The 17,837-nt window shown below is 31.3% G+C and overlaps 1 protein-coding gene across 1 annotated transcript; it reads right to left on the reverse strand.

Annotated features, from left to right (window-relative positions):
• Nucleotides 1-1,457: 1,457 nt before the first annotated feature.
• LOC131850541 (uncharacterized) lies at nt 1,458-15,525 on the reverse strand. The gene is made up of 7 exons (XM_059200793.1): nt 15,330-15,525; nt 13,759-13,813; nt 5,530-5,701; nt 4,810-4,946; nt 4,022-4,178; nt 2,854-2,920; nt 1,458-2,114 (listed from the first exon to the last, which is right to left on the reverse strand). Exons 2-7 carry the CDS (start codon nt 13,796-13,798, stop codon nt 2,109-2,111), a joined length of 579 nt encoding a protein of 192 aa, XP_059056776.1. The 5' UTR covers nt 13,799-13,813; nt 15,330-15,525; the 3' UTR covers nt 1,458-2,108.
• Nucleotides 15,526-17,837: the final 2,312 nt, after the last annotated feature.

Below are 17,837 nucleotides of genomic sequence, written 5' to 3' on the forward strand. Positions count from 1 at the left end.
TTGTTACCAACATAACTGTTTTCTTTTATATCATGGGATTTCAAATGTTTGTCAAACTCATAACAGTATTAATAGTGTGTACCTATGTTTGTTTGTTGAAAGAATTTTAATGAAATTTAACATACAGATTGTATCACAGAAGACTTTACTTAGACTTAGACTTAAAACTATGTAATATTATCTTATCTATTAACGGTTAACCTGACTAAATAGCGAGTTACTTATATATAAAAAAAGGAATCGTGTCGTTAATACCACTACAATATGGTAAAATGAAAAGGCTTTTATATTACTTATAGATTTATTTACCAAATATTGGTTCCTTATGTTATCACATCACAGACATGTTTGACTTTAAAATATAAATAAATAACATTCAACATGCCAATCAAAATTTACACACAAAAAATATCAATTTAGATTAATAAATTATTAATCTGTAATAAAATGTTATCGGTCTAGTGGCGCCCCTTTATTACAATTAACATTTTTATAACTATTTTTAATAGAACTATAAATTCTACCTCGGCATATATATGTTACGATATAAATATATTTTCTTTCATCGTAGTCTTATAAAATATCATACACAAATCTGTACTCTTAATTTAAATTGATTTTTAGTTATGTACTAAGCAATTAATTGATTCCTTTTAGTATCTACCAAGCAAGCTGTTACTCTAAAGTTTTGTACTCTTTTCAAATGTGATTTTACATCATTATAATAAAAATGTTCAAGTTACGGGGTGAATACAGTGACAAACATAATTTATTGTGACGCCACTATACGATGATACTTAGTTACATGTGATTAACTAATGGCCCTGGCAGTTTGGCTATCTATTATGGCACAACATTTAACTGTGATTCATTTATTTATTATATTTAACACACATTGTACGACTATTATGCTATATTTGTCAGATCGTGAATTAATCATATTTATGAGTGTGTATCACACAAGACTGGTACATTATAATTGAAGGAGTATTTCTTGACAACATTTTTGTTATGAATTTAAACGCTTCCTATTAACTCACTTAATGTTGAAGAACAAATTAAGAATAGATACATAGCAAAACCATAAGACCAAAAACTCAAAACAGCACAGAACCGATCTGAGAACAAACAGAGAAAAAAATATACCACAGAACAAGAACATACAGAGAACGTATAGGGGTGCTTACTAACATCCTTGCAACAGCACGACGTGACCCATTGAACTACAGAAGGCCTAAAGACATCATGCTTGGGATTTTATACACTAAAGCAAAAGAAAAATAGTAAAGTAAAATGAGACAGTTTCCTCACTATAGGTGCAATTCTCTCTCGTCAACAGATTCCTACAACAAATCTGTTAAAGGCTTGATGAGCCGATTGCAAGATACGGACATGAAAAAAAAATACCAAAAACTGATTATTAATTATTACTTGGTGGGGAAAGGGGTTTTTGGTAAATAGTGAACCTATGGACCTCCACGTTCTTTTCATAATTCTATTGTGTAGGAAATCTAATAAATTCAGTCTTTAGTTGGTCGCGCTTGAAACGAAATATAACTTGTTCGTAGACTAATGATTATCATATATCAATCATCTAAAATCATTTATATTAGAATACCACAACAATGACAGCAGAATTTATAAAACAGTCCAAATTATATATCTGGCTGTCACATTATTATCATTGATCAATAATAAACTGTTTTTAAACCTTATTACTAAAATTATAATATAAATATAAAAGTAACGATATTTGTTGCAGAAGTTATATTCTACTTTTTCCAGTTACTCAATAGCTCTCGCTCTTACAGACGGAGTCGCGGGTATATACTAGTATCTACTAATTGCAGTTAGTACTTAAATAATAATTTAAAATAATCTGATTATATTTGTAATGAATGAATATTGTCATTTAATTTACGGATTGGCTGAAGTTTTGTCAGTTTCATCTTGTTTATTAATGATCAATGTAATATAATTTAAAATATACTGAAGTAAATACTTCTGTAGATTTTACGTATTTCACGTAGAACGAAGAGCTATCTCATTCGTGTCCCTTCGTCGAAGTAACCACGTTACTTGAAGCATAACAGGAGCGGCGGAAGTTCTCACAACTGAAATGAAAAATACAAATATGTTATTTGACGGGCTTAGCACATACTACATCTTATCATCTTCCACTGGTGAAGAATGATAAAATGAACAAGTCAGCGTAAACCGTTAGCGTAGACGGTTATAATATTCCATTATCATCTATTTAAATAAAATTCTCTAGTTGTTTCTATGTATATCATGTGTGTATTTAAATAGTTGTATTAGTTGTTTAGTACCCAGTCTAGCTTAGTTAGGGACTAGATGGCACTGTGTGAACTATCCTGGTTTAATATTATTATGTCCTTTGTCAAGCGGTCAGTGTCAGTTTGGGATATTTATAGTGCGTACCACAAAAACATATAGGTAGGTACAGAAAGTAATACTGAATGCGATAAGACCTAACTAGTCTTGAACATAATAGTTCGCAAGTGGGATTGCTCAATTTAGTTCGCAACTCTAGAACAAGTCGTTTGCTACAAATTTTAGTCAAAGAAAGTCAGTAGCTTATTGTACCAAGATTAGGATTATGAGTATTATTTCAAACTGGTTTGCGTACCACATCTCTAGCAGCACTCTTTCAAAACATTAGTTCGCGAACTACACAATCCTAGTCTAAACATTATTATTATGATGATATTTCTTCACGGTACTTCGTAACTTCATGATATTTCGTAACTACTTAACCAATTTCCAATGAAATTCGACTGTGTCCAATTTGTTCCATTACCTGCTAAAGAAAATTTTACTTTACGTGCTTACTTCAATTCGTGTTTCAGCAATGTTTTCTTCATTTCTGAGCAATTCATGCTTGAGTCCATTTCTTTTTCTGAAACAGGATTAATTCGAAATTATATAGGTTAATATTATTAATACACAAATTAGTGTAGGTACCTAATAAAATAAATAAATAAATTTCTGACTTATTACTGACCTTAATCAAAAATACTCTAGATATTTAATACTAATTCATGATATTATTAATAACCCATTTGAGTCAAATTATTCCAATAAACAAACATGTACACTATTAGGCCCTATCGTAAAAAGATGGTAGTTTAACTTTGTTTATGTTTGTGTGGGTCTATTGGAAGTGATATATCTACAAAATTAACAAAAGTTGAGTTCCCTAAACATATATGCCGTTAATTCTTTGTTCCGCTCAGTGCAAGTTCTCCGACGTAAATTCATTATACATTAGGCGCAGTTTCCGTGACAGCTGACCGCTTCCTACGCAGCGGTCCCCTGGAGCGCATATATCAGGTTACCCAACACAATGAGGGCTTCACAATAAACTTGGAAGCCATAATGCTTTATTTCGAGTTTACTACATTATGAGACGCACTCGTGGCCCGTCTATTTACAAGTTGTTTATGAGCCTTCGAGTCGGATAAAATCATATTTTTCATTCATGTGCTTAGTACACACGAATAAAATATTATGAAGAGGAAAGATTTTATTTTTTATGTTGTGTCTAATATTATAAAGTATAAAATAACAATTTAAATATTCTTTCATTTACATTACAATTACATAAAGAAAATTACATTGTCAGCTAATAACAGGATGTGTACAACGCGGGCAGCGGGATTCGGATAGTAGTCAGTAGGATTTTAATATTTTCTATTTTAATTTCATGTACCTACAAATCAAAGACATGAATTAATAGAGCATAGCAGAGAGGGTGGATAAAGCAAGCTAGCTAAAAAAAAAGATACGACAACAAACTCTGCCCTCATACTAATTAGTATGTAAGTGTACATGATTAAAAAAATACAGTTTAATACAGCGATAACAAATACAAATCAATTAAACTAAATTAGGGAAAATGTGACTACCAGCATATATATGCATATAAATTGATACTTCGGATAGTGTTTGTAATTTAGTACAGATGGGGTTAATTTGTATTAGTTCATAATCTACTTACAGATATATTCTCCTCCAAACTATTAGGCCTGTGTATCCGAGGCATACGATACTGCACGTGATCACAACCATGATCCCTGCAGCTTTACCGAAAGGCTCACCTCTCCATGCCGTGTATCGAGCCCCCATTGAGTCTTTGCGAACTGTTGCCGCATCAGCTGGAAGCAAATACAACGATATGTATACAAGTTTGGCATAATAATAAGTCAGTGCTAGTATTTACGAATGAAGAACAAATTTAATACAACTTTCTAAAAGAAACTAATTGCAAAACTGAAAATGTATTTGAAAATCTTCAAACTGCGCAGTCACGTGATTCATTACTGTTGGATTTCCACTTTGTTTCTTGGTGAAAATTATCCAGTTCAATCACCTTCGACTATTCTTGTATCGAAATGGTTGCCTACCCCAAATTAAAAGAAAACAGTATATAAAGTTAAAAAAACAGCACGCTTTAATAGAGTTGAAATATTTATAATAAAATGTAGGGAAAATAGCCGAAATGAAATTCAAGTAATAATCGTATTTGAATAAAATTATACGGGATACTAGAATTCAAAAGTGCCGCGTAAATACTAAAATTTAAAAATCCAGGAAGTTCTTTAATATCTTCAAATTCAAGACGTCCTAGTGCCTATAGATACACTACAAAAACAAGGATACGTCCTGGGAAAACAGGGAACACAAACTACATTTACAAAACTGTCACCTTTGAAATAAGAAATCTATAAATGAATCTTTCAGAATTTACGATATACTTGGAAATAACAAAAGAACAATTATTTTTACCTTGTAAAAGTTCAACCTGAGAATCGGGTCTTACAGATACATCTGCTCTTGACTCTTCATTGTCTTCTGGAAATACAGGCAGGTCTATGTGATCCTGGTTTTCATCTCGGGAATGTAGCATATCGAATACTTCCGACCTGACGAAAATTATAATAATGATCGTTACTTTTAGAGATTATAATTTATTTATTTATCAGTAGGACTACCCAATTTTCAGTATATTAGAATTGTACTATGTTATTGTGGTTTAAATTTGATGGTAAAGAAATTAAATATATAGAATTTTATTTACAGAATAAAGAAAAGTAGAAACCTAGTATTCAATATCCCATATTGCATACGATATTAATAAAGACCGATATAGTATACAACGCACATTGTGGGATTATTTATTAAAAATATTACAAATTACATTTTTATAAATTAACTATTCTAATCAGAATTTTCCTTGTGACAGAATGCAACGTCGTCATTCATTATAGTACCTGTGTAGTTACGTTAAAAAGTAAGATAATAGAAACAAAGTGTAGGTACTTTGTTGAATAGAAATAAATGTAAAATTATGCACTGATTTACCTCAAATTATAGTTTCGTTGTATATGTAAAAATATACTATATAACAAACTTCTTGTCTCTGCAAAGCTTCTTAAAGTAAACGTTTAAGAAGCTTCCATCAAGCTCATTAAAACCTGTTTCGTAATATAAAATCAATATTCATACTTGCTAACTCCTTGTTTGTCGTTTACAAGAAGCTTCCAAAGCGTGGCGTTCGCTTCGAGTGTTTTGTATCGGCTGTTGTCTTCTATTTCTTTCCCCAGACTGGGAAGAGTGTTCTCTTCTAATCTTGTAGTATCCAGTGTGTCTGTGCTCTGGCTGTGGCATAGTCCAATACCTGTAACAGTAAACAACTTAGGAGTATTTCTGGTATATTATGTAATTTGTATTATGATCTTGATGTTTGGATTTTAGATTGTATCCTTTTTTTATGTTACAAAATGTGATACCTAATACCTATTGGTAATGTTATAGTCATTAGAATGTATGGTGTCTACATAAAGGTAAAAAATATACTTTCAGTTTCCACATTCAAGTTATTTATCTATTACGTACTAACGAAGACAAATAAAATTACTAAAATAGACAATAATATATGTGGGCCTGGAATTTGGCACTATCACCACGTATTCGTAGCAGATATTCTTGGAATTTAATTGAAATAAAATTAAAAATAAACATGAGCGCGGTCGATGATCTGAGAATGATATTTTTGCTGATGTAATAATGTAAGTAGGTATATATTAAACTAATAAGTATTTATTAGTTGGACGTATGTCCATTTCGATAAGTTATTTATTACATTTGAAACGAGACTAGGTCCATTAAATTATAACATTACTATCCTAAAATTAATAATCCATAATCCAAGATTCTGATCACGAAATGCCAGACCGTTTGGTCGACTAAACTAAAGAACTAAGCTGACCTTATGTTTGTAATAGTAGCAATTTATATTTTTTTGTAACCGGAATTTCAACCTGTCGCTGACGGATAACCTGGTGGTAAGTTGTAACAATTACAACTGTTGCCTATATACATATACTTTCTCATTTTTTTTATTACAAAAGTCTACGGAATATTATATATCTGACTCAACATAAAGACAGAAACAAAAAGACAAAAGAGAGTGCGTAACCCAAAGACAATAGATATTTTATATTTATTTAATTTAAATACACATAAACATGAAGAGCACCAGTAACATCTCAATCATTGCTATTCCGGAGTACTAAGATATTATGCCACCGTGATAATAATATCCTCAACCAAAATAAAGCTTAGAAACAAGCAGTTTTTGCAGCTGCCTGAAATGGCAGGATAAAGGTACACATAAAACACTAGAATAATTGCATATCTGTAAAGCAAAAAGTGAGAACGAGATAACTTCAATAATTATCTATTAAATATTACCATCTTCTATATGTACTTTTATGACAAAAATAAATAAATTAAAAATTAGCGTACCTCTCGTAGATTACTATTAATGGAGTTGTGTTAATTATACCAGTACCTATGTACAAAAATTTACACCTGTTTACTAATACTTACTGATATGTACCTTACATACATACATAAACAGACTAGGTCTTTCGTGTTCGTTACATAAAATTATGTAGCTATTCTATAATATTTAGATTAGAGTAATAAATTAAATACATTTGAATCTGAAAATCAGTGTTTTGTTCCCGATGAAGAATCACACTGATTCTGAGCTTAGAACCTTTTCGTTCCGGCTCGAAGGACCAATTTTCGGTTTGTATCGAAACTATAAAAATATACTAATAAGTAATAATAATAAAGATAGTAATAATTAAAACTGATATTAAAATGTAAAATGAGTACGCACAGCGTTCTTCATTACTAAATGTGAACTGACTTTTGGTCAAATATGAAATGTAAATGAGAAATAGTACAATTCTAGCGCGTACACATTTATTGTTTACATTTATATAAATGTAATTGCGTGTGATTTGTAAGAATTCGATTTAACATCATATCTATCTATACGGAACATACTAACACCCAATAACAGTTAAGTGTTTGGAAAAAACAAATTGCTTTTTTATTTTAATAGTTTCTCATTGTTGTAGACATGGAAATCATATTTTACTTATGCAAATAGGTACAGTATGGGTATACAAAATTGTTCTGAATGTCATATGCATAAACTATAATGAATAAACGCTTAAAATATTCTCACTGTGACATAATATAATGTATGGTTTAACGGCACCGTGCGTGGGCTATTGAAAAGCCGTTATCACCCAGCCCAATTTTTATATTTACCAACTATTAACATGTAGGCTTCGAACTGCAGCAGCTTAAGAACTTATCGAAATGCAAACATTATCGTCGGTCTGCGTTAACACACTTCAATTAGTGGGTCAGGCGTAACTTTAAGCTAATATATGCTTAACTGTTTAAAACCAGTTCTCAGATGAACGAATACAAACCGAAGTTGATTTTGTAGTTATATGAATATGCTTGGAGGCGAATGAGTCATTTTTCGTACTCATTGATTGGCATGGAGATAGCCTGCTAGCCTCATAATTTCCAGTGAAAGTTGTGGCAAGATAAATTATTAATTAGAGGAAGTTTTTATTCATTTCAAATAGTAATTTGAATATTAATATATTTAAAAAATAAACTAATTTGATATTGACAGTCTGCAACGTATAAAACAAAATGAACAGCAAAACTTAAGTTTGCACCTGGCTGGGGCGCATATGATACGTAGGCTCTTTTCCTGCGTATCCGGTTTACGAAAAGGAACAAAATTACTAATAAAAAACATTTTACCAATAGTTGGCGACATTATCAGTGAGTAAGCAACATAGACTGGTATATTCATAGCATTCCACTGTTTATATTGTGAGATGCAGTTGCTAGTATTTACCTCATTAAATATCTCTTAACATTATTGTTTATACCTATACCTATACCTGTACCTATACCTAGACATATTTTACGGTTTCGGTGGTCTAGCGGTTTAGCACAACGCTTTGCATCCGATGGTTGCGGGTTCGATTCCTCGCACGGTGCAAACATTTGTATTCACGAGTATAATTGTGTGTCAGCTTGGGTATTTTCTATGTAATTACGTATATATTTATAAAAGAAAAATTAGGTATTGATATTTGTTGTCTAGTACCCACAACACATGCTCTGCTTACTGTGGGACTAGATGGCGCTGTGTTAATTGTCCAGGGTTATTTATAGATATATTTAATAAACGCGGTTTAAAAAGTAAAAGTATTATTTATTTATAAAGTACTTGCTCTTGGCGAGTATTACAGGTACAATGCACCCACCAAGGAATAAAAATTACCAGCATCCTGTACGAGTAGTAATTACATATAATACAGTGGATTTACATAAACACAAGAAAGATGAAATTGTCTTCTGTATGTAATAGATTCATTATTTGTATATGTATAGGCACTATATAACAGTGAGATCATGATTCTCAGAGCGACGCTACTCATTAGTGCTATCTAATTGGTCGCCAAGCACTCAGAATAGGCATGGTATCAGTAATGGCCGTAAACATTACTAAACAATGTCAGGTATTTTCCGTGGTGTTGTATTCTTCAACATTGAATTATCTCTTATTTACTTAGAGCAGGGAATTTATGTCGATTTATAGAGGCGATGGCTGCAGGGATGCCACCCGTCCTTCTAGTACAACACGATATTCATGCGAGGTTATTTTAACTCTCATATCATCTTTGATCAAAATCGTAAACACTCCGATTTTGATCTACGAAAATCAGTCAAATACTGTATTTAAGAATAAGTATGAGGTTTAAAAGCTAAATTGAGATTTCATTAGATTTTTAGAAGTGATATAAAGTTGGTAACCCTGGTTGGCTGCTACGATACCGGAAGAGTTCTGCCTGCAGGGTTTCCGTGTTCAATCAGTTTATAGAGTTGCTTCAGAGCCTTGTACTGTTTATTTGATGTATTTATAGGTTCATTGTATTTGTTTGTCAAAGTACAGTGCTTATAGGTAGTTTGTAGTACTTACTAATAATCATTCAGTATAACTATGTCATATTCCCTTATCAGTGGCACAATAAAATATGTTAGACATATACTCATACATTATCTAAATAACATATAATATTTAAAGATTGTACAAAACTGACTACTAAAATAATAATAACATAAAAAAATGCACCAGTTAAGTTTCTTGCCAGTTCTTCTCACGGTTAACGCATATAACTAAACGCAGCTAGCAGAACTAGATGGTAGGGATAGTAATAAAAATATGACGTATACAAGACGCCGAATGGTGCTATGTTAATAAATAAACTTAAGTTTGAGTTTGACTTCATTATATCAGGCACGGGGTGTATCCTGTGGCCGTGCTCGTGTGAAATAGCCTATGTTTTTTAATGAAGGATCATGGAACGGTGCTCCTGCATCAATGGTGGCACCAGTGGTGAATAATAAGATGAGCATGAGGTCACGTCAGTTTGCTCATTGTGGTACATTACTTATTCCTATATTTTAATAGTTTACAATCTGTGTGCCACAGGGGTATAAGAAATGTTACCTTGGGTATCTAGGTAACTGTAGAACAGCCAGTTTTTCGGTTAGGTTAGGTTAGGTTAGGTACTACAGTAAGAGCAGTGGTACGAATTTAACAAATATCATTATTCTCAAGGTTAGATGCTTTGGAGAATTATCAGATGCTGTATACTATCTTGTAACCGGTATTTTTACTTCACTTTAGGAATTAATACTATTCTGATAAATGTGTACAAAGAGATTATTTTTTAATTTCTACAGATAGCGCAACTCTAAATAATCTAAGATAATGCAAACGCTGTTATGATTGGTGCAATGTGGCATTTGAAGACATCTATTTTCCTTTTTTTATCTAATTCCTATTTTATAGAATTGAGCATAGGCTCAATTCTATAAAATTATAAAAAGATATTTATAATTTTATAGAATTGAGCATAGGATAAAAAAAATTGTCTACGGAATGTCTATACATATAAAGTGATATGTCGATATACGTAGTCCAGTCACATTGGGACGACCAGTATTAAAAAGATAACAAGGCACTTAACCAATTTGGAACAAGTCGGGCGCTATGAATATACCACACTTGTCGTGGATAATGTAGCTTTTAAAAGTGAAATAATAACCAGTAAATAATAGTTGCGAGTCAGACTAGTACCTACACCTGTAGTTTTTATTTACTTTTATTGTCTAATTAAATCGAATTAAATTACATTACTTCAGAACAGATATGATGTATAGGTTTTAAAAACTAATAAGTTCCTATTTCTATAGGTAAATATGTGTTTGACTTTTTGAAGTTTCTATAATAGGCACCTTCGTACTAAATACAATTTTGTGTTCTGGATCTTAAGTCCTGATATAATAAAAATATGTTAGATAAACAAATCACAAAGTTTCAGAATTAATTATGTAACTGAACAATGCCGAGTTTGTTTTTTTGTTGAAAATCGGAGCGTATCGGATAGTCCGTTTTATATCTCTCTTTTATAATTGGTAATAACTTTACAATACAATAACATTAGAATGATCGTTTTTACATCAATATTTTAGATATGTTAAAAAATATTGACCTCTAAACTTATGACCTCATGCACGTTTCTATAAAAAAGTTCCCATCACATTACACGATTTAATCACTTCATCCTTCTCTGTTATGTATATTTTTTAGTTTTTTTGCATTCGTTTCTGTTTCTTGGTATTTTTATTGAGTCAGAACTTGGCTATTAGCTGCGGGTACAGTTATTTGACAAAAAAATGCTTAAGTTTCGGAATCGACTGACTCACAGTCGATTAAAGTTTCGTAATTTATCCGCTTGTTGTTTATATATAAAATTTATTTACAGTTGCATCCGCGCAAAAAGTTCACTCAGTTAATTAGCAAAAGGTTTTAGAAATAATATGTACCTAACAAAAATATTGCATTTCCAATCTCTAAATTAGGAATTTATTTCCTTTGTGGGTGGATAAATGTTAGCCAGAGAGTGCAGTAATTGGATGCAGGGACTGTATTTGGTATTACTGTTCACTGAAAAGGAGAGATAGATAGTCTTGCCTTATTCTGACAACGAAGTTTGACCCGACCCTTTCCTCTATAGCTACTATCATGTAGAATTAATTGTATACCTATTTAAATTTTTAGCTATTATATTTGCACGAATTGACAACTTTTCATTAATATTTTATTTATTCCAAGTACTGGCTAAATCATCATCAAATAATTAAACGGTTGAAGTCATAGATATGAACATATATTTTATGTACAGTAGGACACTGAAGATTAATTATCTTAAAGTGTATAAACTTTAGTGAATGTTCGTCTTGAATGAATATTTTTTTAAATTACTCTTTAAGTATCTGTTCTTTAAAGTATTCTCTGTATTTAGTTTATTCTCTTTCAAGAAGAACATTGATTGTAGTTTCTATGACCAAAATTAACTAAATTCACATGGATGATCTATTATTTTAAAAATGAAGTGATGGTCATAATCGACGCTGAGATTTCTGGAAGTAATTTGTTATATATCGATTCTTGATTCACTTATAGAGACAGTATAACTTGTTCCTTGTATAAACATAACTCGCAATATCAAGTTATATTTACACAGTGGGAACGAGTTTATGCGAGGCAAGTCACGTATGAATTGAACTAAGTGTAACATGTTCAGGATTAAGAATTGAAAACTCAAACCATTATGACCTGTTTGACCTATCGGTCTACAATTACATGTTTTTTTTATAATGGATGAGAAGGAAATGGTGTACATACGTTAACAAAAAATAGTCAAGAACTTTTAGGTTGTTCAAGGAACATACAAAAATGATTTTTGATGGTATAGTTCCTACTGATTATTTATATGTATATATTGATTAATTAAAATGAATTAGCACATAATGGTATGATAGATACACTGGCAGAGCACCAGTGAAGATAGTTTGGAGATATTCTAGTATAATTATGTAAACTACGGGAATATTATTTGAATTTATAACTTTCTCTCTTCTCTGAATTCACTTTTTTTCCATTTAACTCTCTTTAGTTCTGTGACTGTCAGACTATTTGGTATATATTTAAGTTTATTGCATATATATGTGTGTATTTGTGTATATAGGTATCATATTTGTATATATTTATGTTATATATTATTGTATGTCTTAAGTATATATATATATTGTATATATATTTATATTTTGTTGCATTTTGTTTATGTTTATAATTTTGCACCGCCAACAATTATTCTCTGCACCACCAATGGTTGACTGGTAGAAAATGCCGCATGGTGTTAAGTCCGCCAAATGTACTATACTATATTTTATATTGTGTGCATTAAAGTTAAATAAATAAATAAATAAATAATTTACCAAGACATAACCACGATATCTTCCGTTGGGCCATTTATACCCATCATGAATAATCTCGTCAATTTCATGGTTGCTGTAGGTACTTCAAAAATGTATGTGTAAAAATATGAAACTACCTAGTATGAAGAAAGATCTCAACAATAAGGTAAATGGGTAAGATTAAATCGTCACTCATTCACGGCCATCGACAAGCCATGAATCATTATGTAAATTTACATTACACTATTCTGTTTACGAATACGACAGACGGTAGAGTCACAGAGGTATAGTTGTTTCACATAAAAGGAATATTACTATATGATTTTTTGTATGAATAAATTTAAATCTTATAGTATTGCTCCGACTGATGTCCGGATGTAAATATACTTATTTTAGTGGAATAACAGTGAATCACGCCCACGTAAGTAGCAGTTCTCAGAAGACGATAATAATGAATTGAGATAATTTGTATTGAACTATCACTATAACCCCTTTGTGTATTCATTATACGTAGAAATCAGGTATTCTGAAAAATATAAACAATCGCTTTTCCAGGGTCTGCGGCTCTACTCTGGAATCTAAACTCAATATAGATTTCAAAATGTAATCAAGACTATATAAATAAAACGATAATAAATATGTGTTAGTTCTTACATTGTACATGTAATATGAAATTAATACCTTAAAAATAATCTAGCACTAAAATTTAAAATAATTTTCGAAATAAGTATAAAATGTGGTGTATGTTATTGAACTTAGTTTCCAGAATAGACCGGCTCAACTCAAGATTACCTACAAACATTTATTTACTTAGAAAATTTTTCAGTTTTGAAGCTACATTTATGATCAAAATCAGTGCCGGATCAGATCAGACAAGATAGTACCTATGCGTACGGCATAATACTATATAGTCACTATTAAACTATTTGAGAAACCCATTTAGTTAATTATGTTCCATACAAACACTAAAAAAATTAGTATTATGTAATAATTTAGATAATATTGTTTTTAACTTACCTAAAACTGTGAGAAATAAACATGACTGGTAGAGCGCCATTTCTGAAGTCTAGTCCTGTAATAAACATCTTACTTATAATTAATTATTCATGGAGAGTCCATTATGTATTTACACTTGTGTTTTCACTAATAATAATATAAGTAATAATAGCATGATTTTATCACGGTCTATAAAACTCGTATGTTCTATAATGTCACCTTATGCTTACGAGTAGATAAGCAATAATAAACAAAAGTATTAAACACTAAATTTAAATGAGTGTAATACAGTAGGTATTACACTCATTTATATTTAGTGTTCAAGCAATATCGATTTTTATACTTGGATATTTTTTATATTATAAATATTAAGAAATTGTTTTCTCTGTCTTTACTGAGAACTACTGTGTTCTCTGACTTTAATAATTGTTAACCAAACATAATTATTAGGACCCAAATGGCAAAGTAAAGATATAATAGAGAAGAGAGATCGTGATTTGTTGCAATCATGGGTCCTAATGAGTAAAACAGTAGCTACGCAATGATGCTCTACCATTAAAGATCTACTGGTGTCTGGACTATAGAATTATATGTCTATAAATAATCAATGTTTCAACCAATTAAAATAATCTAGTATAGAATCGAATATCTAGATATGATATAATGGTCTTATATTGTTGTTAAAAAACAATGAATAATTTGACACAATTGCCTCATTCATATTTTGTCGGAAGCTATGGGAACTATCTATTTATTTAGGATAAAAATTGTATGTTAATTTATCCCAATCAATTATTATTATATTAAAGAAGCCTAGATCAGGCTAATAAAGTAGCACAGATAGGTACTAAACCCTTCTCTGAACCTACTAAATATTAAAAGCGTAAAATACTGTCAAATTATTTGGAAAGAATACTAAGAGTAAGATACAATTATTTTTTTATTTAAAATAACAGCATATGTACAGTTGACCTATACCTTTATATCCTTATCTAAGTAAATGTCACAGCAGCTTGATAAGAAAGCAAAGCATTAACAATCAATTTAGTAATCTAGGCATAAACGGTCATTGACTTATTTATCGCTGATTACGAAAACTTACCTAGTTGCCTAGGCATTGAGTTTCGGTATAGAAAAAATCCATGGTCGGTACTGGGTAATTTCTCACAATTCAATGCAAACATTGTTTTATGTGTTTTATGTCTAGTCGAATCGCATTGTAGTTACCTCAATATAAAACAAATCCTCAGCGATATGATTTTATCTACATCCATAAATCTTTCGAAGCAAATAAATACAGTAAAAAAAAAAAGAATTGTGGACTATAATTGTTAATAAAAAAACATGCCGAAGTAACTGCAGTGCAGTATTTTATAGTATAATAATTCATTAGCTTAACTTAAGAATGATATACCTCTTATAAAATAACTAAGTACATGAATTGGCAACTTAAATACTCATTTTAGAATGTAAATACAGTAGGCATGCTTTCTTGAAACTCAGGTATAACCACTAGGCACGATTCAAACACTTTCGCGATGTAAAACTAGAAAACCAGTTCCCGTGCATTCACAAAAGGCAGTATAAAATACCTGATCCTGAAGTTTTAATCCGGTGGGTGGTTTGCACGTCCAGACACTTAATGTACACTGGTTTTAATAACTTTTTGTTGCGATGTATGTGCGGTGGCCGACTTGAGGTACGCAGCGCTCTCGTGCGGCCAGTGTCGCGACGTGCGGTATTCTGCGCTAGCGCACTCGCGGAGACCGCGACGCTTGACATCGGCGAGCCGCTGACCTCACTGATGCAGGAAGTCCACTGTTGGATGCGGTACTGATGCCGAATCAGGCCCGGTTCACTACTAAATGAAATTCATATTTTGAAGATTGTCAAGTTTATATATTTTTGAACAATATATAGGTACATATCAATATAATAATATAGTAAAGTAAAGTAAAGTAACATATCAATAAAGTAAAGTTGTCCAAAATGAACTGATATTGAAAATGGTCAATACGAAAATTGTTTGTTTGTTATAAGCCAATTTTAAATAATCTTTTAATCTAAAAGACTTTCGGGTTGTTCTCTACCAATTTTGTTACGGTTTTAGTCGTTTTTGTTTGTGAACTAATGGCGTGTCTAACAGGGTATACTATTATGTAGTTATAAAAAAAAATATTGATTATAATAACATGTGAAGTATTCTTTATCATACAACAAAAGAATAATAAAACGGATATATATTTTTTTTTTATTTGAGAAGTATAGAAAACGATAGCTCAATGTCTTTCAAGTCTCAATTTGTTTATGTACATATGTTCTTATTTGTTTCAAATGGTCATCAAAGTAGAATTTATTTTGAAATATCATTTGTTCATACCGACTATTTTTTCTACTTAAGAACGCCATAATTTTTTTATTAATATTAAAAAAAAATATTTTTAACTCTACCATCCAATTCTACCAATACCTACCAATTGTAATTAAACATCACCCTGAACTGATCTTAATACTTTAAAACTTGATATTCCAACTAAGCCTGCTTCTCAAGCACTACACTTAGGGACATTTAGTATGCAGTAATGCACACTGCTAATTTTATTAATTATGTTAAAAGGCAGGCAGATCATTACATTACTAATACATATATGTACTCTTAATGTAATAATACTGTACTGGTGTGTTTTTATTTTAATTGTATACACACAATTAAAATACAAATACCTGAGTACAATAAATGGTAGACATTATCTACTATTTATTGCTCATTTAAAAAAATAACTTTACGATTTTCTATAAATCCATTCAACATTTGCACACCAAATTCAACAGTTTTAACCTGTAATGATCCTTTACAATTCGGAAATTGAGATGATGTAATTAGATATTAGAATTGTTAGCAACATATACCCACGTAACTAGTACTAATTTTATCGAAGTAGACTTTCTATAAAGTAGTCTGGACCACTATCTCACTTATTTTAGGCGCTCAAAGTTTGTTTAAAGGGTGGGATATGATAGCAACATTATTGGGGATGAAAGCATAATACTTAAGTCCTTCGGAATGGCATCCATTGGCGTGGAATGATGTATGATGCCCTTGGTGCTGTTCATTTATATAAGCGACGGTTCCTATTTATCAGATATTTTGAAAATAATAAACTGCGTTATATAATTTTCGGCCTCGGTAGTGTAGTGGTTTAAAACACTGCTTAAGTTCTGATGATCGCGGGTTCGAGTTCTTATACGGTAGAAACATTTTTGAATTCGTGAGTATGATTGTTGTATCAGTCCGGGTATTTTCTATCTATATTATGTATGTAGTTACAAAAAATGTATCTAAGATTTACATCAGTTGTCATACCACAAGCTCTGCTTGTCTTGGGACTTGATTATTAAACTTTGCTTTTATATTCCTTTGTTAATACTGGATCGCTTTTTTTCTTTAGCCTACACCGAGTTATACTTATTTGCTCAGATTCCTTATAATGCCAAACAGACGACAGAATTCTAAATTAATTTACTTTGATATCCAATGCCCTTTCAATAGTCATAGCATTTGCTGTAGTGTCAGTCAGAACCAGTAATGGACTTGTAGTATAGCAATAATCAGTATGCGACAAGATGTAATTAGGGTTTACGGTTCAGGCATTCTAACCCTGTAGGACTAGGACTCAGTGCCGGTGACCTGACCGGAGATGGATGAAAAGCAAGTTGGATGTGGTATTATAGGTAGTACGTCCTATCTATAATTTTTTTATCTATATTTCCCAAAGAACGTAGATAGAAGAATAGAAGTGGGGTCAATAAGTACCGGTAGAATGGTAACGCGACCCGGTAATACCGTCAAAAAGTTCACATATCGCTCGCCCTTGCTGGGTAAGCTGCTGGATCCTAAAGTTAAATACAATTGGTTGATGATATTTCTGGAATATGCATCTTATTTAATATAGACTTCCTACATTCCGTAGTACCTACCGTACTTTTTATTTCAATTAATTTGAAAAACCGCGAATGAATTTGTATTGATTAGGAAAAAGTATTATAACTTTTAAAATCTAGTTTATGGCTGGGGTGGGGTAAGGTATTGTTAAAATTGC

Source organism: Achroia grisella, unplaced genomic scaffold, assembly GCF_030625045.1.
Source record: "Achroia grisella isolate CSIRO2021 unplaced genomic scaffold, CSIRO_AGI_Agris_v1 utg770, whole genome shotgun sequence".
NCBI classification, from domain to species: domain Eukaryota; kingdom Metazoa; phylum Arthropoda; class Insecta; order Lepidoptera; family Pyralidae; genus Achroia; species Achroia grisella.